The sequence below is a fragment of the Pogona vitticeps genome, chromosome 3 (assembly GCF_051106095.1).
Source record: "Pogona vitticeps strain Pit_001003342236 chromosome 3, PviZW2.1, whole genome shotgun sequence".
NCBI lineage: Eukaryota > Metazoa > Chordata > Lepidosauria > Squamata > Agamidae > Pogona > Pogona vitticeps.
The window spans coordinates 34,355,787-34,380,287 of NC_135785.1; the positions used below are offsets into that span (position 1 = coordinate 34,355,787).

General features: G+C 41.9%; 3 protein-coding genes across 44 annotated transcripts in view; 1 reads left to right on the forward strand and 2 right to left on the reverse strand.

Annotated features, from left to right (window-relative positions):
• Positions 1-1,031, reverse strand: part of AGFG1 (ArfGAP with FG repeats 1) — a 41,971-nt gene extending 40,940 nt beyond the window's left edge. For 33 of the 35 annotated variants that reach the window (XM_072995998.2, XM_078389198.1, XM_020792571.3 and 30 more), the window contains exon 1: positions 721-1,031. In XM_072995998.2, coding sequence (XP_072852099.2) covers positions 721-887 — 167 coding nt within the window. In that variant the 5' untranslated portion in view covers positions 888-1,031. Of the gene's footprint in view, positions 1-637 lie in introns of all 35 variants that reach the window. The other 2 variants (XM_020792568.3, XM_072995997.2) reach the window with 2 other exon arrangements.
• An 8,353-nt stretch (positions 1,032-9,384) lies between these two features.
• MRPL44 (mitochondrial ribosomal protein L44) lies at positions 9,385-23,893 on the reverse strand. The gene is made up of 4 exons (XM_020792651.3): positions 23,614-23,893; positions 18,123-18,591; positions 14,973-15,151; positions 9,385-12,253 (listed from the first exon to the last, which is right to left on the reverse strand). Exons 1-4 carry the CDS (start codon positions 23,775-23,777, stop codon positions 12,082-12,084), a joined length of 984 nt encoding a protein of 327 aa, XP_020648310.3. The 5' UTR covers positions 23,778-23,893; the 3' UTR covers positions 9,385-12,081.
• MFF (mitochondrial fission factor) overlaps positions 23,861-24,501 on the forward strand; it is a 36,866-nt gene continuing 36,225 nt past the window's right edge. For all 8 annotated transcript variants that reach the window (XM_020792652.3, XM_020792655.3, XM_020792656.3 and 5 more), the window contains exon 1: positions 23,861-24,177. The gene's annotated coding sequence lies outside the window, so the exon portion shown is untranslated. The remainder of the gene's footprint in view (positions 24,178-24,501) is intronic.

The following is a 24,501-nucleotide window of genomic DNA, read 5'->3' on the forward strand; positions in this document are numbered from 1 at the left end:
ACAACTGTATACTCTTTTTCTCTCTAACACACATATATGGAGTTCTGTTTTGCAACTTTATCTAACTGGAAAAATCAACAGTTTTTTTCCTTTATAGAAATCCCTGCCGTTTAGTTGACAAATATCTCACACACTGTTTAAAAAATAACTTTATAACGAATGCTAGAAGATTCTAACAAATCACTTCCTCAAATCCTCACCCCATCAAATTTCTGTATACAGTACAGTACTTGGTGCTCCCTCTGGAGCTTTTCACCTCCACCCTTCCGCTCCCTTGTGTTAATCTTCTACTCGCCCAAGAAATACCAGCAACTCATTCTCCTGAATGCCACAAAGTCCCTTTCGGCAGCACTATGTCTTTCCTTCCTTCCTTTCTTCCTTGTTCCTCTTTTTTAACTTTAAAAAAGCCAGGGAGATGGACAGGAGAGGCGCAACCTCCCCAACCCCTCACGTGTTTCCCTCTTCCCTCCCCGTTATCCCCAAAACTCTCGCCGAGACCATGACCGACTCCCGCCTTCCCTTTCATAGATGGGGGGGGGGCGGCGCAGGAGGCTTTTTTTTCCAAGGGCCCCCTCTCCATTTCCACCCCACCCACCCCCACCCCGTCCCTGGGCTTCTCTCCTCTTCCCCCGCCTGCCTCCGGCTCTCCACAGTTTCCTCCCCGCCAGGTCAGCCCGTCTCTTCTCAACCTCGCTCTCCAATCTCCTCTCCTCAACTCACAGGATGCCGGAGCAGGAGGTACACACGAAGCTGCCCACCGTCATGTCGGTGTAGGTGGGGCCGCGCTGGTCACAGTCGAAGCACTTGCGGTTGGGCGGGAGGCTGCTCATCTCCCTCAGCAGTTTCAGGTGCTTCTCCTCTTGCTTCCGCTTGGCGCTCGCCGCCATGGTCTCCGCCGGGGCGCGAAGTGTCTGTGTCTGTGTGTGTGTTTGGGGGGGGGGGGAACCGGTCCCCGGGCCCGCTTCCACCTAACCCGGAGAGAGAAGCCGGAGGGAGACGAAAGCGGCGACGAAGGGGAGGCCGAGACTGTCCCGCTCGGGGCTCAGCAGGGGAAAGGGAAAAAGGAGAGAGGGAAAGAGCAAGGCCTCGGCTGGTGCCTCTCCACTGCGCGCGCACAGGCGCGCGCGGGCACGCACACAGCCCAACCGCCGAACAAGGAGGAAAAGGGAGGGCGGCGGTGGAAGAGGCGCGCGTGCCCGACAACGCCGGGCCCCCGGACGAGCTCAATGACTCGCCGAGGCGGAATCTGCGCGACACTTTTTCCCTAGACTAGACAAGGAGAAGAAACGAGCGCTCGGCCACTCGCCTCCGCTCGCGCCCCGAGGAATTGGAACAGCGCCCCCTTCCGCCCGGGAGGATCCCTTGTCGCTTGCTTTCTCCCGGTGGGTCGGTCGGTTACCTGGCGTGACCCTTCTCGGAGAGAAAAAAAGAAAACGAGAGAAGGAAAAGCAGACAAACCTAGTCGGTTGTAAGGATCTTGATTTGGGGAAAGGAAGAAGGAGTAAAAAAAAAAAAATCAGAGTTAATTCCCCACTCTGCCCAGCTCTCTGACTCACTTGTAAAGAATGTGCTTCAAGGAGTGTTTGTTTTGAGTCACATCTCTGTTAGTTTTCTGTTTGAGTCTTTTCTTCTTCATTGATTTGAAGAAAAATGCTCTCCTCAGAATTAATCTTAAAATCATCGATTTTGAATGCCTATTCAAAGTTGGTTTAATTTAGCTGGATTATGGCCCATACACGGATGATATAGGATTACTGTATATTGATCTATGCAGTGGTTCCCAACTTTAGGTCCCAAGTGTTCTTGGACTACAACTCCCAGAAATCCTGGCCAGCACAGCTAGTGGTGAACGTTTCTGGGAGTTTTAGTCCAAAAACATCTGGGGACCCAAAGTTGGGAACCACAGGTATTATTTTACCAACAGTCATATAAATCTGGAAGGCACTTCCTCCTATGCTAAATAGTTCATATTTTGGCAGCTACTATCTAAGGTATGCTGGTCCTATGAGCAGGCTAAGTATAAATATAGCTTCTATAGTGATGCAGCAGGCATTCTAAATATTATAATACTCTTAATGTTTGCTAAATGCATTCTTTGCATTCCTTTGGGATTTGATGGTTTAAACTTGACTACAGTAATAAATACATATACATCAAGTTTATCGCTGTAACTGAAAGAACAGTCTGTCTGTTTTTATTTATTCATTACACTGAAAGATGCATACACATGTAGCTAACCTCTGAGGTTTGCTGTGCTGAGAAAGCAAGGGCTCATGAGATACACTTGGAAATTCTGCCTGGACCCTTGCAGAAGAGTCAAGAAGTTCACGGTCCATCCACAATCCGCCCTTCAGAATTATTTACTAGGATTGATAATTCTTTCTTTACAAATTGGAGATGGTTTAAAAAGCAATTACTACTAAATGGGATTGAAATGCAGATTTCAGTCTCAGACCCAACACTCTGCCCATCCAGTTTCCTATTAAAACTCTCCTGATTTTAAAGGGCATTTAAAGAGATTTCATTGGGATGGTCCTGCATCTTGTAAATACTTCTTCTCAACTTTTCTCTCAATCACTCTCCTACTCCTGATTTTTCATATTGTAAAGTTGTGCAGTTATTCAGATTAGCATTGTGACACCAGCCCTGTAGGCCCATTGATAACAGAACCTGGTGTATGTCTTCTCAGAAGCTTCATTGGCTTTAGTGGGACTTGCTTCCAGATAAGTGTGTATAGCATGGGTCAGCAAAATGCAGCCAGTAGGTCACATGAAGAGACCTGGGGACATTTTTGCAGCTCTCTGGTGTTGCCAGACAAACTGAAATATGGATCTGCTCAGATCACCCACCTTGCTGTGTAAGATAGCAAACTGTTTATGTACCTGTGTTTGAAAATATCTCTACATACGTTTCAGAGACATCACCATACATTCTTTTTACTATCAGTTGGATGAATATTTTAAAAAATTCAATTTGCTGCATACTGCATGTGCATGTGTATAATTTTAATATTATGTAGCACAAAAAGCTAGACACATATTCTGAGTAAGTACTTCACAACAGCCTAGTAAGTCATGCCAATACTACTATTAAGTAATAATAACTCTGCATCAAAAGAGTAGAAATGTGGACTAAGAATAATTTAGGATGAGCAGAGCACGTATTTTAAAAGGTGAAGTGAATCTAAAGCATAGAGTAATATGTTTAGTGTATATGTATACAAATGTCAGGTGCTCTTGATATGCAAGAATTGTACGTAAACTCACTTCTGTTTTCATTATTTTTCTTCATATATCTTAATAATTTTTAAGAAAAAAATCTGTGTGCCGTCAAATAAATTCTGAGTTATATTGACCCTTTCTAGGGTTTTCTATGTAGAGAGGACTCAAAAGTAGTTGACGGTTCTCTTCTTTGGAGGTCATCCTGGGAGTGTGCAACTCACCCAAAGCCACACAGGCTGGCTCTTCTGGGACGCAGAGGAGGGAACTGAAATTTCGTCCTCCGTCTTTGTAGCCAGATGCCTCACTAAGCTATCCACCTTCATGACAATTGTACTATTCATAGTAGACAGACAGGGCATAACATTAATAAATCAAATGGGCCCCTAAGAAAAATAATGCCCTTCCTAAGGTGATCTTAAGAGAAGATGGGTAGCTGAGGTTTGTTTTTAAATGTTGTTAGCTGCCCAGAGTAGTGCCTTGGCACTATATGAAAAGGGCATATGTAAATGTAATGCATAAAATAAAATGTAATCAGTTCCTTTATACAAATGAACAAGAAAATTCATAGGTCATGCTCTTAAACCCTGTAACCTCCTCCTGAGAACAGCCATGCAGCCAGACACAAATCTGCATTTCTATGTACATCCCAGGCTGACTCCCTTCATAGAAATCAACCGGTTCACCAGATTAGCCAAGTCTTTGGATTAGACTGTATGCATTCCTCTCTTTGGGAGCTCCCCAGCTTCTCCTCCCCCAATATGACTCGGGTTGTAAACGAAACTTCCTTTGTCTTCCTGGTAACAAAGAAGCATGAGGATCTTAAGCCATTATAGGTGGCTTAGTGTTTTCTCCCCTCCCTTGGAAGGCTCTTTGTGAATTATCTCTCAATACTCATGATAACAATATTTAGTTAACTGTTTCTGCATTTCATTTTTAAACTAAGTATCAATTTCTAAGTTTCTCTCTGTGAGCACATAGGACCTGACTTTGATTTGACAATCTTGTCTAGTCTGAGAGGTTTCTCGTGCTGGCCATGCTAACCTGTTTTTAAGAAATTTAAAGAGATATTTGAAAAGAATTTTTCTGTCTTTATAAAGTATGTTAGCTTGCTTCCATATATCCTGGACTGTATGGATATGAAAACTGCAAGAAATGACAGCTTGTCTTTGACGAATATAGACAAAAAGTGCTCAACAGCCTGTCTTACAAGATTGGAGGTGCAGATATTCAGGTTTCTCACACCATTGTGCAGCACTGTATTTCTGATAAGCAGAACAACCCCATGTTTAGATTCCACTTTAGATTCTGTATAACACAGAAAGCTGTTAGGCCTACTTTTCATCCAAACCCTGAGAAAAGAAGTACTAAGGGTGTTGGACTTAATATATACTGATTTGTGTGGACCAATTAATTTTCCATCATTAGCAAATAACAAATATATATTGACTCTAGTGGACGATTTGTCAAGATACAGTGTTATCTATCTGCTTAGGGAGAAACGTGAAACACATGAATTACTTAAGAAATATATTGCCATGGTGAGCAATAGGTTTGAAAGAAAACCACAAGCAATTCTTTCAGATAATGGTGGTGAGTATATTTCCAAGAACACCCAAATATTGTTTGAGGAACATGGAATCATGCATTATAGAACTGTCCCTTATACTCCTGAACAAAATGGAGTTACAGAGAGAAAATGGAGGTCCTTGCTAGAAATGATAAGATCTATGCTTGCAGATGCTGAATTACCCAATAGGTTTTGGGAAGAAGTAGTTATGACAGCTAATTATCTTCAGAATAGACTCTCTACAGAATGTACTGTATGTACTGTACTCCATTTGAACTATGGAACAATAGAAAACCATGTTTGAAGCACAGAGTTTTTGGCTGTCAGGCATTTTTTATGTCCCAGCACACAGAAGAAGCAAATTGGGTCCAAGGTCTGAACCAACAATACTAGTTGGGTATGCCCCTGGTTTCAGAGGATACAGAGTAATGGACTTAAAAACAGGAAACATCAGTGTAAAGCATGCCACTCATTTTGATGAAGAAAAGAAAATAATCAAGAGGGGCACTATCTTAAATGATAACTCACAACCTTACAATGTACCTCTTTTAGATACATTAACACCAGTCCCTTTGCAATCCATATTAAAGGGAGAACAGGATATAGATGTAGAAGAAAACAGTAAGCCATCAGAAGGGGATGTAGTGGCCAGTATTGATGAAGAGGTCAGTGACACGGATCTGGAACAGGCCCTCTTGCAATAAATTGCACATGAGTCAGAAGTGATTCCAGAGCCTGCGGTCAGATGCTAATTATGGTCAAATAAAGGTATACCACCCCCTTGCCTGTCTTACTAAGAATTTTACAGAAATGTTGTGAAGGAGCAGTGTGTATAAGTGAGCCATCCGTAGTGATAGAAGCTATAGAAGAGAAGAAGAATGTGGTAGAGCAAGGGATTGAGGAGGTGACAGTTATGAAAGAGGGGGGAGAATTAGAATCAAAGGAAAAGGTGGGAAAGACTGAGGTTTGTTTAGCTGAGGAAGATAAAGGGATAAAGTGGGCAGAGCAGGAGATGACAGTGTGGGAGGAAGTACGCTAGTTCAGTTCAGTAGTAGCCGATTATAAGAGGAAAAGAGCGGAGGCACGAAAAAGGGAGATTGAGAACATAAAGCCCCAAGGACTGTTAAAGGACTTCCCAAACCTAAGAATGGGAGGACTGTTGCCAGAGCCTACTCCAGGGGAGACGAAACCAACACGATTCCTGAATAGAGAATGGACCATGATTGTGGCGCCGTGTGAGCTTGAGTTACAGAGGGAAGTAGAAATAGCCCACAACCACTTTTATGACCAGCCTGACGAGAGAGGGTGGATCAGACACGCATGTAGTGGGACGATCTGTGCCCTGAGAAGTACTCCTCCCCCAAGACTGGACTACAAGGAATGGTGTGGGGGGCGCCCCTGTTGAGTCCGTGGGAGTATGGCTAAAGCTTTAGTTCTGTCAGTTGCGGCCTGTTGCTAGAGTTAAGAGTTTTCGATCCTATGAGTAATGTGCTGGAGGAGATAAGTGTCAATAAAGAAGAAAGTTTGAAGGTTATAAAAACGTCTCCGCTACTTTTTTCCACCAAGAGTGGGGGATTGCCCAAAGAAGTTGAAGAACCCGGTCACAGATGTGAACGAGCAAACTGGGATGCCATAGAAAAGATTACAGCAGCAGAGAGTGCCAAGTGAAGAGATGCTGCAAGAGAAGAAATGGAAGCCTTGCATAAAAATGGAACATGGACATTAATAAAACTTCCACCTGGAAAGAAGGCCATAGAATGTAAATGGGTTTTTAAGGAAAAGAAAGATGCCAATGGAGAAGTTGAACATTATAAAGCACGATTGGTTGCCAAAGGTTTTTCTCAAAAATATGGAGAAGACGATGATGAGACCTTTGCTCCAGTTGTCCAGCATTCTACTGTACGTATGTTCCTTAGTATAGCAGCCTCTTGAAAAATGCAGGTTAAACATATAGATATTAAAATTGCTTTTTTATATGGGGAGATCAGAGAGGAACTGTACTTGGAACAGCTACCTGGCTTCAGAGATGAGGGACATCCTGATTATGTTTGCAAGCTAAAAAAAGGGTTTGTATGGCCTTAAGCAGGCTGTAAAAACTTGGAGTGAAAAGCTGAAGAAAATGTTGTTAGAACAAGGCTTTAAGCAAGGTAGTGCAGACCAATGCTTATACACAAGAAACAAAGATGGACAGTTAGCTTTTATTTTGTTATGTTATGTAGATGACCTGCTCATAGGTACTTACAAACAAAGTGAATATAAATAAATAGTAAGTATGCTCAGTCAGGAGGTAGATATAAAATAACTGGGTGATGCTAGATACTACCTTGGCATCCAAACTGAGAGAGAAGTAGATGGGTCTTTCCTTTTGAGCCAGAAACAAAAGATAACCAAGCTATTATACATTGGGTTTGCAAGAAGCCATCATTGTAGCAACACCTATGCAAACTGATTTTTTTCAAAAATAAGAATGAAACGGATCCTCTACCAAATGATAGTGAATATAAAACAGCCATAGGGAAACTCCTATACCTGTTGACCACTACTAGGCCTGATATAGCAAGAGTGGTGGGAATTTTGAGTAGAAGAATTAATTCCCCTACACAAGCTGACTGGAGTGCCGTTAGGAGATTAGCTAGCTATCTAAAGTGCACGATAGATCTTAAGTTAAAGCTACCGCTAGTAACTCTCGAAGACTTGTATGCTATACAGATGCAGATTGGGCAGAGGATAGTGTAGACTATAAATCCACTAGTGGGTTATTTTTATATGGTTATGATTTTATACCATGGGCTACTCGTAAACAGAGTGTTACAACTCTATCATCCACAGAACTGGAGTTTATAGCACCATCTGAGTCATGTAGAGAACTCCTGTGGTTGAGAAAACTTCTAAAGGACTTTGGAGTGAAAGTAGCTGAGCCATTCCAAATGGTGGAGGATAACCAAAGCTGTACTAGGCTATCACAAGCAGAGAGGATAAATGCCTGCACAAAACACATCGGCGTGAGAAATCAGTCTGTGTGTGATCTCAAATTGAATGGCGTGATTCAGATTACGCATTTGTCAACCAAAGAAATGATAGCCGACATCCTGACCAAGCCATTGTCTAGAGACTGTTTGCAGTGCCTACGGGAGAAGATGGGACTTATGGTCAGCTCATGCATGGAGCATTGAGAAGGGGTGTTGGCGGCATGCACCCCCCTCTCTCTCAGCCATGCAATAATCTTCCCGTCCCACCAGGGCCTTGTCTAAATCCTGGAAATGATTTGTGGGCACACTAATTGGCCACACCATCTTTTTGATGTAACAGATGGCCCATCATTGGAATGCCTGTAGGAGGAAGCCAGCAGATTGTTGTAACATTCACAAGTGATTCACAGTATTGAAGGCCATATATAAGGGCCCCGGAAGAAAACACATAAACATACCAATAGATAAGGGGAAAGGAATACTCTTGTCCCCAGCCTTTCAGGCACATCTTGGGCACAGGTCAAGGAAAGATGGGGGCACAATATGCATATCTACATGTAACCAATAGATTAGCATAGTTGGCATTGTTTATCCAACAAGGGACTGGATCCAAAGTTAGGGTATGAATGACCAATAGAATTGTAACATTTTATTGCTCTTTGTCTGTACCAATATAAAATGTATGTACTCCATATGTTCGGGATCTTCTCTGCCTTAAGGTAAGTCCCAGCTGACCTTTCTTGCTTTTTGCTACTCAAAATAAAACTGGACCTTTGGTTCAGCTGTTGTGTCTATGCCTGATTCCTTGCTGGAAAACTGAAACCCCAAATTGGCCGGTAAAACTAGTACAGCTGTGTGAGGCTGGTGGTGAGCACAAAGCCCCTCTCACGGGAGCGCCATCCCTCTCGCGCTCTGCCGACCAGGAGGTGCAAACATCGCCCCTTCCCCCAAGAATAGACCACCGGAGCAAAGCCCAGGGAATGTGGAGGAGAAACTGAGGGTGATGTCTGTTGGAGAAGGCGGGAAGATCTTGGCGGGAAGAGAACAGCAACCCCAGGTAGAAGTGGAGGTGGGGTTAGGAGATATAAGGAGGGGGGAGACAATTTGCTGGGGGGTGGGTGGGAGTGGATATGGCTGGAGGACCCTTGGACTGGCAAGGTAGAGGAACTAAAGGTCCCAAGAGAGGAGGTTGATGCCTGGAGAACGAGTGAGTCTACACCCAAACCCTCTTATTGTGGAGAAAGGGAGACGGAGTGGAGGAGGAAGTTGAGGGAGGAAAAGGAAAAGGTGGAGAGAGAAGAGGGAGAGATTAGAATGGATGATAATGCAACACCAGCAGAGAGGTCCTTTGGGTGACTTTGGCCAGAGGATGTCTCCCTGCGAGAGCCAGTATGGACAGATGACTGGGATGAAGATACAGTACCTTTATTGGAAGGGGAACAGGAACGATTATTCAGTGCGGACTATTCACTGGACTGGCCAGGTCCCTGGAATACCCAGGAAACAAACCCCTTTAAAACTGAAGATAGGAAAGTCCCTCCTGACCCATTGTTAGAGGGAGACAATGGTTGGAATACTTTTGTAGACATATAATGTTTGTTGAATAACCCAATAAATTTGACTCCGATTTCTAAACCCAAGAAGTACGTCAATTTATTTCAAGAAAAAGGGGAGCCAGGACACAAACCATCACAAGCCAGTCTACAAGCATCCCTGTGCACAGGGACCAACTTCTCTTACGCTTTATAAACCACTATTCTTAACAAGTGCAACAAATCCACATACCTGCCTGGGCAGAGGGATTTCACAGAATTCAAGACGCACCCAAGGAGGGAATGACTCTTGACAAGTGGGCATGTGAATGGTCCAGGACATGCAACAAAGGGAGCTACATTGACTATATCACCACTCAGTGCTTGTGGTATAGCAGAATAAGGGCTCATAGGGTCAATATCCTAGGACTTTTTGTGTAGCAGGGATTATGGCCTCCTTGTTGCCTCTAAATTTACTTGTAATCTTCATAGGAGTTAAAGAGACAGAATGATTTTATGAAAATTTTTCAATGTATCAGTTGTACAGTAATTTGAGTGTTGGTTGGCCATGAATAAAGAATTAAGAGCCATTAGCTTTACAAAAGATCTATTCCTCACATGTTGTTACAGATCACACATTTGGGCTCTCCTTATGAGATGAGGTGGCGATAGATGCTGACTCAAATAGCCCCTTGTACGTCCAAATTTATCACTACACCACTGCTCATCATATAGAGGGCAGAAATTGACAATAGCAGATTACAATTAGGTTGGGCAATTGCTAATGAAGCTGCTTTTTGAATTACCAGTAGTTTTTGACACAAGTTGGAGGCTCTGCATTAAACCCTTCCCCAGCTACTATCAGACACTATACAGACTACATCAGACACTGATAAGAAGATGGAAGGAACAAAAGTAATGGAAGTGGATGACTCTAGGGATTGCAATAATGGACTATATTGATTCTTTGGGGTACATCTAGTAAAGCTTTTTCTCCTTCCTCCCCCTTTTTTCCTTGCTTTATATGCATTTAAATGTTTTGCGTTCCTACCTCTGCAAAAACTCATAAGACAGAATTCACTTCCAACAAGAAAGGTTTATAAGGCAACACTCTTGGGAGATGGTTGTTCTGGTTTTTTCGGGCTCCTTGGCCGTGTTCTGAAGGTTGTTCTTCTTGACGTTTCGCCAGTCTCTGTGGCCGGCATCTTCAGAGGACAGCAACCTGTACTCTGGTGTAGTTGGCTTGGGAGACATTTGAATATACTGTATGGTGTTTTTTTTCCACACCAGATTTTCAAAGGTAGCATAAAGCAAATCAATCCAGTCAGAAGAAGGGGTCCCAATCTTTTGAAGACAATGGGGCTTAAACATTTGAAAATATGGGAAACTGTGGTGGGAACCAATACAAAATGGCAAGCAGAAGATGCCTGACTGAGGAAATGTTTTGCCTAAGAAACAATACAAGACAGAGGATGGGCTGCGTCTCACACACATATTTCCATATTTGGTCTCATACAACCACCACCAACATTAGAGAGAAGACAAACTTCTGAGTCTGAAAGGTGATTAGCAGTCTGTAAAAGTAATTCGCTAGTTAGCCCAAGGAAGGCCAAACCAAGATATGCTATCTCCCATCCCTATCTGTCCAGTGCCAGATTACCCAAACACATGGATCTTTCTCTCTCATGATTGCACTACAAACATTCAAGTGCTCTTTTTCTGACAACCCACCACATTCCAAACAAACATGCCTCTCCATTCACACACATGAATATTCCAACTATTACGCACATATCTTTCTCTCCTCCTCACCCCAGCTCTTTAAAGTTTTCCCATATACAGTATTCTATTATTTCTCCCTTCTCTGTACCACAATAGGCATGACCGCTTTTACCTTTTCCACTGAGGTCTCTGTGTTACTTATTACTCCCCCCCCATTAACACTCTGTATCTCTCTGCACATTCCTGCATTTCTTTATATCTATGGACACACGTTTTTTACTTTCAATACAAAATTACAGTATTCTACACACACTCCCTTATGCACCATTATTTCCATGCCCATTTATCTTTCTGTATATTTCTGTTCCCCCCCTTCCCTCATTTCTCTTCCACCTTCAGTTTGGTGGGAATGAAGATTTCACATGCAAGAAAACTATGTATGTGTGCCGCCTCTATCACATGAAAATTAAGGAGTAAAGAATAACACAGATGTTGCAAGGAAGACATTCTCTCCTCTTCAGCTTTGAAATACTAAACAGACATTAGTCCAAAAATCCACAAAGGTCTGCAAAGGAAGGCTATGAGGAAATGCCCTGGAGAGGGAAAAAGTCAGCATGTCTTCTGTTACAGAGTCACTTTAAGTAAAGTCTATTCATGTATGGGAGAGAATAAGGTGATAAAGCAACTTATAGTATTTTGTACTCATATTGGTATTTTGAATTAATTTTATTTAATGAGATAGGAAATGTTTTATTGGCCGAAGTTGTTCTAAAGTTTTTATTGTAGACGTTCACCTCAGTATTTTAAGCAAAATGTTTCTTTCCAGATCAATCTGAACTTTTAAAATGTCCCAATGTGTACAAAGTTTGAGTTGTTTTATTATTAAATTTACTGTTTCTTTAACTCAGAACAGCTCTCCAAAGTTATACTAAGTGTCAAAGATATATCACCATCAAATATCAGTCCAGAAACTGATTTTCTTAAAGCCCAACTTTCATCATAATTCACACATTAAATTCTGCTCCTTGAAATATAGCATCCTTGCTTGTGAAGGAAATGATTTTTTCTGCCTAATTGCTGCCAATAGCTTTTTCTGCACTTTGTTCTGATTTTGGAATAGAATAATCCCAAGGTCGCCTGTTCTCAGTGAACCCATAAAGTTTCCTCAGGGCCACACGAGCAGCTTCTTCTTCAGCCATTACCACTGTTTCACCAGGACCTTCAGCCAGAAGCTTCTTATCACTGAAAGGTGAAAAACAATTTTATGAGGTATTGATTATCACAATATTGTAACAGACAACAGGAACAAATAATACATTTTGCCTAACAACTAAGAACATATAATACATATTCACATAATGCTTTATTAGTTTGGTGAACCTGATCTTGTTTTGTTGTACTGCATCACAATTCTAAACAGTTACAATGGTTTATTGAAGTGACCCCATCTGAAAGAATATATACGTATTATATTGAAATGTAAATCTATTCACACTTTTCAGGAACTTTTGGACTTGTTGGACATTAGGAAAAGCAATGTAGATTTGGGACAGATATAAAATAACATAAACTGAATATGAAAACATGTTATTTATCATCAGTTTAAGGTTTCTTTTAGACCTTGTCTATATGTGATAAACTATTCTTCACTGTGATATTTCACCCTGCCTATAGTTATGGGTTATTAATTAATTAAATTTATACCCCGTCCCTCTAGACTAAGTCTACTCTGGGCGGCTAACAATAAAAATGGAATAAAAACAGTATATAAAATAAAAAGCAACAATAGTAGTATGGTTCAAGATGGGGAAAAAATAAAAATAATCAAGTGATGACAAGAGGGAAAGCCGGCCTAAAGAGTCAGGTCTTAAGCTGGCTCTTGAAAACACCCAGCAAAGGAGCCAAACAAATTTCTGAGGGCAGACTGTTCCAAAGGAGAGGGGCCACAACCGAGAAGGCCCTGTTTCTTGTTCTTTCTCTCTGGGCCTCCCTTGGCATTAGGCCCCTCAGCTGCCCTTCCTGGCTAGAACAAATGATTTGGGTAGATCTAGGTGGGAGGAGGCGTTCCGATAGATATTGAGGTCCTAAACTGTTTAGGGCTTTATATGTCATCATTAACACTTTGAAATCAATGCAGAAACAAACGGGCAGTCAATGCAAGGCAGCCAGAGTGGGGGTAAATACTACCAACACAGCCAGATTCTCCTGCACATAGAAAACCAGTGTCACATAATATCTCTGTGAACAGAAAGTATTTACAATAAATACTTAGCTATGCAATAATCAGAGCTGCAATTTTTCTGAAATGGTCAAGCGTAGGAACAATTTGATCCAACAATCTAATATCTGTGTAGGCCCACATTAAAACCATTTGGGGAGTTATTTTGCCTTTAAGGATATTATTTCTTACTTTTATCACTGGTATTATGTTTCAATAAAGTTATGTAAAGCTGTGCAATGCCATGAAATTCAACTTTGATAAGGGTTAGTATATAAGAGGTCTTAAAATATAAAATATAGGTATCAATTAAGATTTATAGGTTGGATCCAGATTTTATAGGTGGAAGGGTTCTGATCCAGCAGAGGAATCTTGCAAATGGGATGGGATACAGGTTATTTTCATACATTCTTCCTTTGGCAGTTCACTCTCCTCCCCATCCTTCATATTTGCCCTTAACAGTTAGAAGGTCATCTGAAACCACCTGGAAAATGAAGCTGATGTGTAAAATGAGTGGGTGAAATAAGCAAAATTATTTTTCCCCAAGTTCTGCCAACAAGAGCATTCTCTATGGAAATCCACATAGGGTTTTCAACTGGATGCAGAAGACATATCTAGATTGAAATCTATGCATCTTAGCTCATTCAAACTCTCTTCTGTTACAACAGAATAAGTAGAGGAAAAGCTAGGTACAAGTTGGGTTCATTCTGTGTGGACATACATTTCTGTAGCTAGTGTAGGAGACGTGTACTCCTTCAGAAACAATTTTCTGGGATTATAAGGCAATTAGATTCTAAAAATGGAAACTAAGTATCTTATTGTTATATGCATGGGGAATTATTCAGAGTGCAAGAATCCAGGACTGATAAATAACATTAATAATATTATTATTATAACATTATAAATAATGTTAATCAGCATCTAAGAAATTCAAAATGGAATTAAACTAAGTGCCTCAGAAAGAATGAACAGTTATGATTACCGAACTAAAAGTTTCATTTAAAGTTACTCTCAGCATTTAGAGATGAAATGGAGATGGCAAAGATGAGGGATTACCACTGAGTAGAAGTGACAGCAAAAGGGGGAAGTAGGGCAAGACTAGGATAAAGGCAAAATAAAGGTTTGGTTATGCAGTTAAAATGTCTTGCCCACATTCCTTTTAAAGGCTCAGAATGGAACTAATTCTGAGGTATTCATAAGTTTAAACGAGGGCAAGTTTTAACATTACAATTTCTATACACACTTTCAAAGAAATTCATACTGAATAGGCTAAAGAATGCCACAGACAAGTTTCCTCATGTCAGATGAGTCTGTAGAGTGTGACAGTCTAGAATATTTATTGATATATTGGATGATCTTACCTTCTTTGTAGAGTGGAAAGAAACATACAAGTCTTTTATAAAATGCACCCACTTTGCAAGAAATTCAGACGATAAAGAGCCAGCTCAAATTATATTTCCAGCTACATGGAGTAGAGGTGGGATCTTGCCTGCCCACCTGAACCACTTACATGTGGGGATTACATCTGAATTATGCAGGGTCAGTTCCCAGAACATATTGTTTATAGTGTCTCAATGTATACATTTTACCTTTTTTAATGCAAAGGCTACCTTTAAGCATGATTCTTACATACATAACCGATGCACCTGGAAATAGGGTAAGTGACTCAGGCAAGCAGAAAAGCACAGTCTGGCCATGCACAGCAAGAAAATGTTGCCTGAAGGAGCTTAAAATTTTACTAACCAATATAATCCAACAAAGAACAAGGGCAGTGCGGTGGTAGCTCCTGACTGCTTGGTTAATCTTGGTTCTGGAGCAGGTATGTTCCTCTTTGTGAGTTCCTCCAATAGCAATCCCATGGGGTTTAAAACATTCCACATTTCAAACAGATCTTTTCCTATTAGTTGAGGAATGAAGAAGTCCTGAATATCACAAAAGAAAGTGTTAAAATGTCAGCATGCTTTGATTTCTGGTATTTAGAAACAATTTTTAATTTGTATTTTTAACTGATAATTACCATTACAGTAGGTTTTTAAATCTTTACTTTTGATTCTCATTTTAAAAGGCGCAAATCTATGCTAGGTTTGGAGTACTCATTTCTGTTCTCATTCTATCAATTCTGCCAACAGTTTAGAACTAACATAGAGCCCCCTGTCTCTTAAAGGCAATCATATTACAGATTATACAAATGCATTTCTTTCAAACGTTAGCTGTTGCTATACTTGCTGCTGTAGAAACCAAATATACCTTTCAAAGATCTCATAGCTAAAGGCATTTTTCCATTAGCATGCTAGTAAAAAGAAATATCTTCTGCAGTAATGAAGTTGATGTTCGCCCATTATATCCTCTAGTTTGCAAGCCAGGAAAGCCATGATGTCATGATGATTTGAATCAGTTTCTATGAACAAATCTCTGCATCAGACATTTATGTACAGTTCATCATTCATTTCTGAAGACAACCATTTCTATGAGATACACCATTTAGAGACAGAAAAAGTGAGTGGCTGATGGACTGATGGACATGAAAGTGACTAACGAGCTCAATAAGTATCCTAGAAGACACAGGAATGGTGGGAGCAAGTTAGCTAATCCTGGACTCACTGACCTATTGACATTACATTCTTTCTTTCTCATTTTTCCCTTCCTTTGTGCATCTTTTTTATTTCAGAGGTTTCAGACACTTGTTTTATGGTGTATCGCCAGATGTTTTAGCCTTGAGTAAAAGCTTTCCCATTTACATACGTAAGTCAATGTGAAATTCCTTCAATGTTATCTAGATATATCTATAAATAATTTCTTTTGTCCATCATGCAATCACGCACCTGCAACAAGGTCTCCATAGAAAATGTGCTTTGGAAGATAACTGTCTTATATCTTAATGACACAGGGAGCCTACTGACCTTGTCATTGTTTTGAGACTGATAAATGCTTGCCATCTGCGTTTGCTCCAGGACCTCAGTGTCAAGAACTTTATCTTACCATTTGATGTTAAGAATTTTCTGAAGACAGACAAAATAGAAGTGATTGATCTTTCTTGCCCAGCATTAATAGATGGTCCAAGGCTGTCCTTTATAAAGCAGGGTGTATATAACAACAGCTTTATACATCAGCTTTATACATCTTCAGCTCAAAATTCCACATCTCTAAGTGGTCTTTGATACCGTCAACCATGGTATCCTCCTGGGGAGGCTCTCGGGGTTAGGGATCAGAGGCCTGGCTTTGTCCTGGCTCTGGTAGTTCCTTTAGGACTGTCCCCAGAGTGTGCAGCTGGATGACAAGCTCTCTTCTTTTTGGACTCTAAAGTATGTAGTCTCTCGGGGATCAATCATTCCCCTCTGCTGTTCAACATCTATATGAGACCACTGGAAGAGTTCTTCTAGAGATGTGGAGTTTTGTGTCACCAATATGAAGATGACACCCAATTCTATCTTTCCTTCCCCTCTTCTGCAGTAGATGCCATCCCGTTGTTTGAGCGCTGCCGGGAGGCGGCTTTGGAATGGATGGGAGACCAACAGCTTGAAACTGAATCTGGACAGGACAGAGGTCTTCTGGATGGGGGCTCCTGCTGCCTAAGGATTGGGGTGTTTCATGAGATTCATGTTTGGGTGTCCTTCTGGATGCAGTGGTGTCTATGGAATCACAGATAGTGTCTGTGGTCTGATCTGCCTACTTCCATCTCAGGTGGATTGCACAATTGTATCCCTCCCTGATACATTCACCACTCAGGTCCATTTTCTGACAAGTTCAAGAATAGACTGCTGCAATGCACTCTATGTGAAGCTGCCTGAGACTGATGCAGAGGCTTGAACAGGTCCAGAATATGGCAGTCAGGACACTAAGGGGAATAAATAAATACCACATTTCCCACACTTGGCCATCTTACACTGGCTACCTGTTCATTTCTGTATCAGCTTCAATGTGATGGGTTTGACCTATAAAGCCCTAAACAGTTTGGGACCTCATTACATGGCAGAACATCTACTCCTAGCAGGGACTTACAACAGGATTTTGGCTCACATGCTTTGCTAAAACAAATTGTGGGGTACCCTTGTTTTACTCTAGAATTACACCTCATTTTTCAAAAGTAAAAGTTCCATTATTTTTATTTCGCAATCTCCTGGAAACTGCCACATGGCCTTGGCGTCTGCATCTGGGCCACAGGGCACATGATTCCACCCTTGCTGTTAAGAACAGGCATTTAAGTTCATGTTGTTTCTGATCTCAGAAAGGAATTCAAGGATACTACTACATATGAAAGAAGTTTTATCCCAACTCATGCTGGAGAGTCCCAACTCATGCAACAGTTAGCCTGGTGGTCCATGTGAAATTACTACAGCACATAATAACACAAGACAAAGTTCTACCAATATAGATTGTAGTTTTGCTGCAGGAACTCTCAAATTTTGAGTTGTGAGTGTCAAAGTCACACCAATGTTTATCTCTTCCAAAATTCTGAGAACTTCATTTTGCATATTTAAAAACATAATACACAGTACTTTAAAGTGCCTTTTACTAGTGCATGCAGACTAATTTTAAAACATTTAGAGACATCACATCACTGCAGACTGTGCTGTAAGAAGGGTTGGGCTTAAGGTGGCAAATTCTAATGTGTACAGAAAAAATGGACAGAACTGGGTATATTATATCTTGGTAACATATGATACACTGCAGTTTCATATTGCAGTTGCTGCACCTCACAAATCATCCTACAGGCTCCTCAAATTGTAACTTCTTCAATCACATATATGACCAAAAGCTAAGAAAACTATAGTGGAATTATGTCTTACTGATGTTTGAGCAAGAGGATGTCATTTATTATTTTTTCTGTGTTATCACTAAAATGCTCTAGGTCTGAATAAGTACTATACTATATTATACTGTGCAATAACTTACCCTGACAAAGATTTCTGTTCTCTGGGGACCACTGCTCTGAAGCAATGCTCCTATTACTGCAAAGAAAGTCTGTTGAAGAACATTAGGTGGCACAGGAAATTCTGCACAGAGTGTCAAGTCTTGCAGTGACAGGTTTTTTGCTATGTAGGACACTAGTTCTTCACTGGTGAGAAAGTTTACAAGAGCCTCTATGCCAGGAGTCGGCAAGTTTGGGTAAGCCTCTTCAAAGCACCTCCTGAGGTAAGAGTGAGAAAAAGAGGTTCCCTGCAGACACAGTTCATGATTGTCCTTGATATTAAGAGCAATTGTTTCCTTCTCCACTCCCAGTGCTTGGCGCCTTGATTCTTCCCCTTTAACATAACATTGATTGACAAATGCAGTTTTGAGAAGGTCCAAAGAAAATTTCTCATGTAACCGATGGCCAAATGCCTGTACTTCTGCATGGTAATCCCAGCTGGGCTTCTCCGAGCTACGTTACGGGAGAGAAAAAAGACAGAAAACGATTAGGACAAACTTTGAAGAAGACTTGATCTTACAAAACAAGTATTACATTCCTACTTTTTTGTAGTCAGTTTCATTTTCATAGCAAAACTCTGTACATATCACCAGCAATTACTACAAGCTACTGACTGTCCAAAAAGAAAAAAACTTTATATTTCCCAACCCTGCAGAATTTCTATATGGTTGAGCTAATTTTGATTAAATTGGCAGGGAGAAATGGCAGGTGTGAAATTCAACTGCTGCTTTTGCCCACACACTCATGTGATGGCATAGCTTTCAATTAACAGTCAGAGCCTAACTACTCGTACACAAAAATAGGACTCAAACCACCTTATAGGGACTGGGGGAAAATCAATTCTATAGGCATATAATTAGACACGTAAGTAGTTGACTAGATGATTAATGATGATGATTATTGATTAGTAATTACACAAAATGGTTGATTAGAAGATAGATCTGAATCTGTTGGTAGATCTCTAGGTAATTTACAGTAGATCACCAAGGGTTGCTGACTTGCAGTTAGTTGGCAGCAGCAAAAAGATCACAATCCCAAATCATACAGATGAAATGAAGAAAGCTTGACGGACAAAATTCAGTTCCATTCAATTCTCATGCTCTAAATGCATTTCTAACCTCAATCCTTTAATTCTAAATATATGTCTTTGTACTAGATGATTCTCAGGATTCTAATTAAAAAAAAAACAAAATAAGGAGGACGCTTCAAGCTTCAAATCTGTCTCCTCCAGTACAGAACATACAAAATTCTTATTGTCTAGGGAAACATCATAACAATAAGTAATCAATAAGGAATAAATAAGTAGTACACTGACCTCAGTTATATATTTTACCTGTCGAAATTTATCTACTTACCATATTTTTCCATGTATAGGATGCCCCCCTTTCAACCCAAAATTAAGAAATCTAAGTGGGGCTTAGCAAATGTAGAGTAAAAAGGATCAAAGTGCTGCAGGATTGCTTTTATCCCTGCTTTCCCCTCTGCTTGCTAAGTCCAATGGGGCTTAGTAAAAGGAGGAGGAAAGGGATCAAAACAATTTCAAAACTCCACAATTATTTTGATCCCTTTCCCCCTTATACAGCCATGGGATTGCTTTTATCCTTCCCTCTCCTTTTACTAAGCCCCATGGGACTTAGCAAGCAGAGGGGAAAGCAGGGATCAAAGCAATCCTGCAGTACTCTGATCCCTGCTTTTTGCTGGGAGTTGCAGTTCAGCAACATCTGGAGGGTCGCATTTTGCCCAGGTCTGGTGTATAAGATGACCCTCAATTTTAAGTCTAACGTTTTTAGACAAAAGTATAGTCTTATACATGGAAAAATATGGTAGCTCAGTAGTTTATGCACCTGGCTTAAGCACCACCATGACTTATGTGAGTAGAGCCAGCCTATGTACCCTTGGGCAAGCTGCACAGTCCCAGGGCACCACCAGAAGAAGGGAACAGTAAACCGCTTCTTTGTATTTTCTACCTTGAAAACTCTGGAAAAGATTGCTGTAAGTCAGAATTGACTTGACAACACACAATAAATATATAATCCTATCTGGTTTGATCACAAGATGACACTCCCAATTACAAAATGCCTCCCACATGAACTTTGCTTGTGTGTGTTAGGGAGACATTCTGGCTGTCCTTGGTGGGTGATCTGCCCTCACCCCATGCTCCCTGATAGAGACCCCAGTGACAGGAGAGTGCAGAAAGAGAGAGCGAGGTCCCAGATGAGAGGAAAGAGCCAGAGGTGATGGGGAATCTTCAGTCTTGATGGAGATGGAAAGGGAGGAGTGGGCAGAAGCATCAGAAGAAGTAGACCTATACTCTGCACCCTAGGAGAGGACTGTCCACTAATGGTAGATGATCAGACATCTTCAGCCTTGGCACGGATGGCAGTGGTTACAGTCTGTTTAAGCTGAACACACTCTAAAAATTAGGTTAGGGTTTACTAATGATGATGTACACATAAGACAAATCCTGGATATCTGGAGTCTACGGAGGGGGGGGAGGCACAGTAATTTTCAGGCATTAGCTGTTATTTAGTAGGTATGATGTATTTTCAAGTTACTGCACTTAAAATGCTAAGGCATCTGCAGTAGTCCATGAGAAAGATACCTCTGTCCTTTATACCTTGGTGCATATCAAGACCATTTCAAGACAATCAACAGGAAGAAATCTGACATTTGACATAGCAACAGATAAAAACAGTTTCAGATCACTTCAGTATCCCAGGAATTTCTGGCAGATCACAAAGCAATTTTTCTAAGGAGCCACAAAAGTAGGTTTGAGATGGAGACAGTTGATGTAGGTGACATCCACAAATTCCAGTATATATAAAAAGTTTAAATAAAGATTAAGATAATTTACTTCAAACACATTTTTTTCTTATAAATTATAGGACTTATAATCTCTGGCCTCATTTAGTGGCCAGAACCCTGTTCCACAGTTACACTGGCATAATAGAAATGATGTTGCCAGCAGACTGCTACAAATTAAATAATCTTTGCTTCAATTTTGGGTTGAATGTGATTTTGTCTCTTTGAATGCAAGTAGCATGCAACCTGATATTGAAGTATGAACTCTTTAATTAGTGGTCATATGGCATTGCCAATGACATAATTCCCACTAAGTTGGTGTAGTTACTTAATAGTATTTTGGTCTCTGAGTGTTTTCACTTCAAAGAGAACCCTGTGCTGACCCAGTAGACAGTTAATCATTCTACCTACTAATAGGATGTCTCTGCAATCAACATTCTGGAAATTTATTTCTTGTGCCAATAATGCTATTGTTGCTTTGAAATTTCATTTTTGTACTCATGTCTATCTTTATTAAGGCCCTGTCTCCACAATATATAATGGTATACAAACCTATCAATCAATATTTCACTTTATGCATCTAAGAAAGTCGACCCACTCCAGGCTGGGTTCAGACCATGTCACGGCATGGAGATGGCATTAATCACCGTGCAGGATTACCTTTTGTGGGAGACTGACTGTGACAAAAAGTCCCTGTTGGTCCTCCTCGACCTCTCAGCCGCCTTCAGTACTGTCAGCCATGGTATCCTCCTGGGGACATTCTCTGGGTTGGGGATCAGTGGGCTGGCTTTGTCCTAGTTCCAGTCCTTCCTACAGGACCAATCGTAAGGGAGATTGTGTCTACCCCTTGGACTCTTAGTTATGGAATCCCTCAGAGACTGATCATCTCCCCAAAGTTCTTCAATATCTCTATGAGGCTGCTGGGGAAAGTCATCAGGTTTTGGAGCTTTATTTCACCAGTATGGAGATGACAGTAAGCTCTCTCTTTCCTTCCATCCTTCTACAGAGGGTGCCATCCCATTCCTTCAGCACTGCCTGGATGCTGTGCTGGGATGGCTGAGGGACAATAGATTGAGGCCGCACCTGGATAAGATGGAAGTCGTGTGGGTGGGTGCCCCTCGTATCTGCAGTCTGGGGGCTTCCCTCTTCTTTTGGTCAGGGGTACTCTTTCCACAGTGTCATCAAAGCTACCAGAATGAATTTGACACAACTGCGGGAGGCAGTGGAAGATAGGAGGGCCTGGCGTGCTCTGGTCTATGGGGTCACGAAGAGTTGGACATGACTAAACGAGGACGACTCTTTCCACTAAGGATGAGGTTTAAAGCTTGGGTATATTTTTGGACCCAGCACTACCAATTGAATCCCAGGTACAGTTGTGATAGCCATTCTGCTTTTTTCCACTGGAGGCGGATTGCCCACCCGCATCCCTACCTTGACACTTGGTCCCTCACCACATAGATCTATGTATTGGTGGTCTCGAGATTAGACTACTGTAACACTCTCTACATGAGGCTGCTACAGAAATTACAGCAGATCCAGAGTACAGCAGCCAGATTGTTGAGTGGAGTAAATAAATACAGTATCACCATATCTCCCCTATTCCAGCCACACTGCACTGGTTACCTGTTCATTTCCATTCCAGCTTCAAGGTCATGATGTTGATATACATGGCCATAAATGGTTGGGACTTCAATACCTGGCAGAACACCTTCTTTCAGTGAGATCTGCATGATCTATTCAATCTTTCCCTGGCCAGGTGGTTGAGAACATTGATCATGAGAGAGGCCTGGAAAGAGAAGACCAGAAACTAGGCCTTTTCAGCTGTCCCTCCCCACCTTTGGAATAAAACCCTGCTCAAAATACGCCTGGCCCTTTCACTGGGAATTTTAAAGAGATCTTTGAAAACATGGCTGTTTAGAAGGCGTTCCTGGACATTATATTGACAGAGCGCAGTGGTGCTTTTAGTGCTTAAGTTATCTGCTCCGCCACCTTGTCTTTACTAATTTTTTTATATCTTTTTCTTCATTTAAGATGACTGAGACATTTAACTTGATTTCTTGTATTGTTACTATATTTTGTGAATTTATTTAAAATGCTATGTGTTGTTTTATTATATTGTGAACTGCACAGGGTGGCCTTGGTAACCAGATGGGCAGATAGAAATTGAATAAATGAAAAAAACTGGATTTTCAACTTCGAAAACTCAAAGTAATTTAAATTGGTTAGCTGTCAAGGTGACACAGTGTTACTGCTTTCACGTTTTATCACCGCCACAGTAGTACAAGTACCAGCTGATGTTTAAAAAAAAAAGCTTTTTCACTTCTGTGCAAAAGCCAGGCGTTCACGTCTTAAAATACGATGCGTGTGAGGCCACACTATACTAGCAAGCCTTCTTCAAAAGTTCGCTTCCAGAGGAAAAGCGAACCCTGCAAACCAGCAAACAGAGACTCAACGTCTTTCGTTTCATTTCCAGCTACACACGCCACCGCTTACAGAACACCTTCAGCACCAAAGTCCTCTCTCCCGTCACTGCGCAGTAACACAAAGGCCGCAACCCGCTGAGTTTCCCCTGCCCGACAGCGAAACACCGCACGAGCACGACAGCCAGGAAAGAGAAACAAAGGCCGGCAGCCCCTCGTGCCCCCAGGCCTTCCCCCGCGGCCTTCCTCTCACCGGCGCTTCGGCGTCTCCAGATGCCGCTGATACTCCAGGTAAGCACGGACCCATCGCTGGTTATGCCGACGCGTCTGAACGCCTAGCGCGGTTCGTCCGCCCGTGGCAGTCAATAGGCGCCGGGAACCCTCGAAGACCAAAGGCCTCAAGAGAGAACCCGCCATAGCGCCGAAGAAGCTTGGCCGTCGAGGTAACCCTGGTCCGACCGGAAACAAGCGCCACCTCCTTTCTGTTCCGACCCGCAAGCAGAAGAGAGTCCGACCCTGTGAAAAAAAAAATGGCCGCAAAACTTTCGTTCCTAAGCGGAGGAAGCTTTTTCCGCCCGTCTTCGATCACGAGACCAGTCACGTAACGTTCCGGGTTGTCCGCTACGGCGGCTCAATGGGGACAATTGCGGTCGTTTTTCTTTTTGTTGTCTTTTTCGGTTCCGGTGCTGGGAAGCGAAAGGGGTGCTGCGTTACTTTAATGCCTTGCTGTTAACGGCCCGAGGAAGAAGGGCTCACTCCGAGGTGGGTGGTGTGGACGTCTCTGGGACCAAGGCAGCTGCCTCCCTTCTGGCCTCAGGTAAGAACAGAAAGAAGCGTGACTTCGAGGGCCTTCCCCCCCCCCCGCCTCCGAGGTAACAACGGGGCAGGACCGGGGGCGAGGGGTTGAATTGGGGAAGCCCTGCAAAGCTCCACACGGACACCGTGCCTGGATCTGGTCGTTGACGTCTAAAGAGGCTTATTCTTCCCACAGACGCCGCTGCCGCCCCCGAATTATTCAAACCTTGACCCGCTGCTGCTACTTTCTCCGTGTCTCCTCCATGTCGTTACCCTTAGCTGTCGTTTAAAAAAAGAGGACGAAAAATGTGCTGCCATGCCAGTCAGTAGGGTGGGTTGGTGGGTG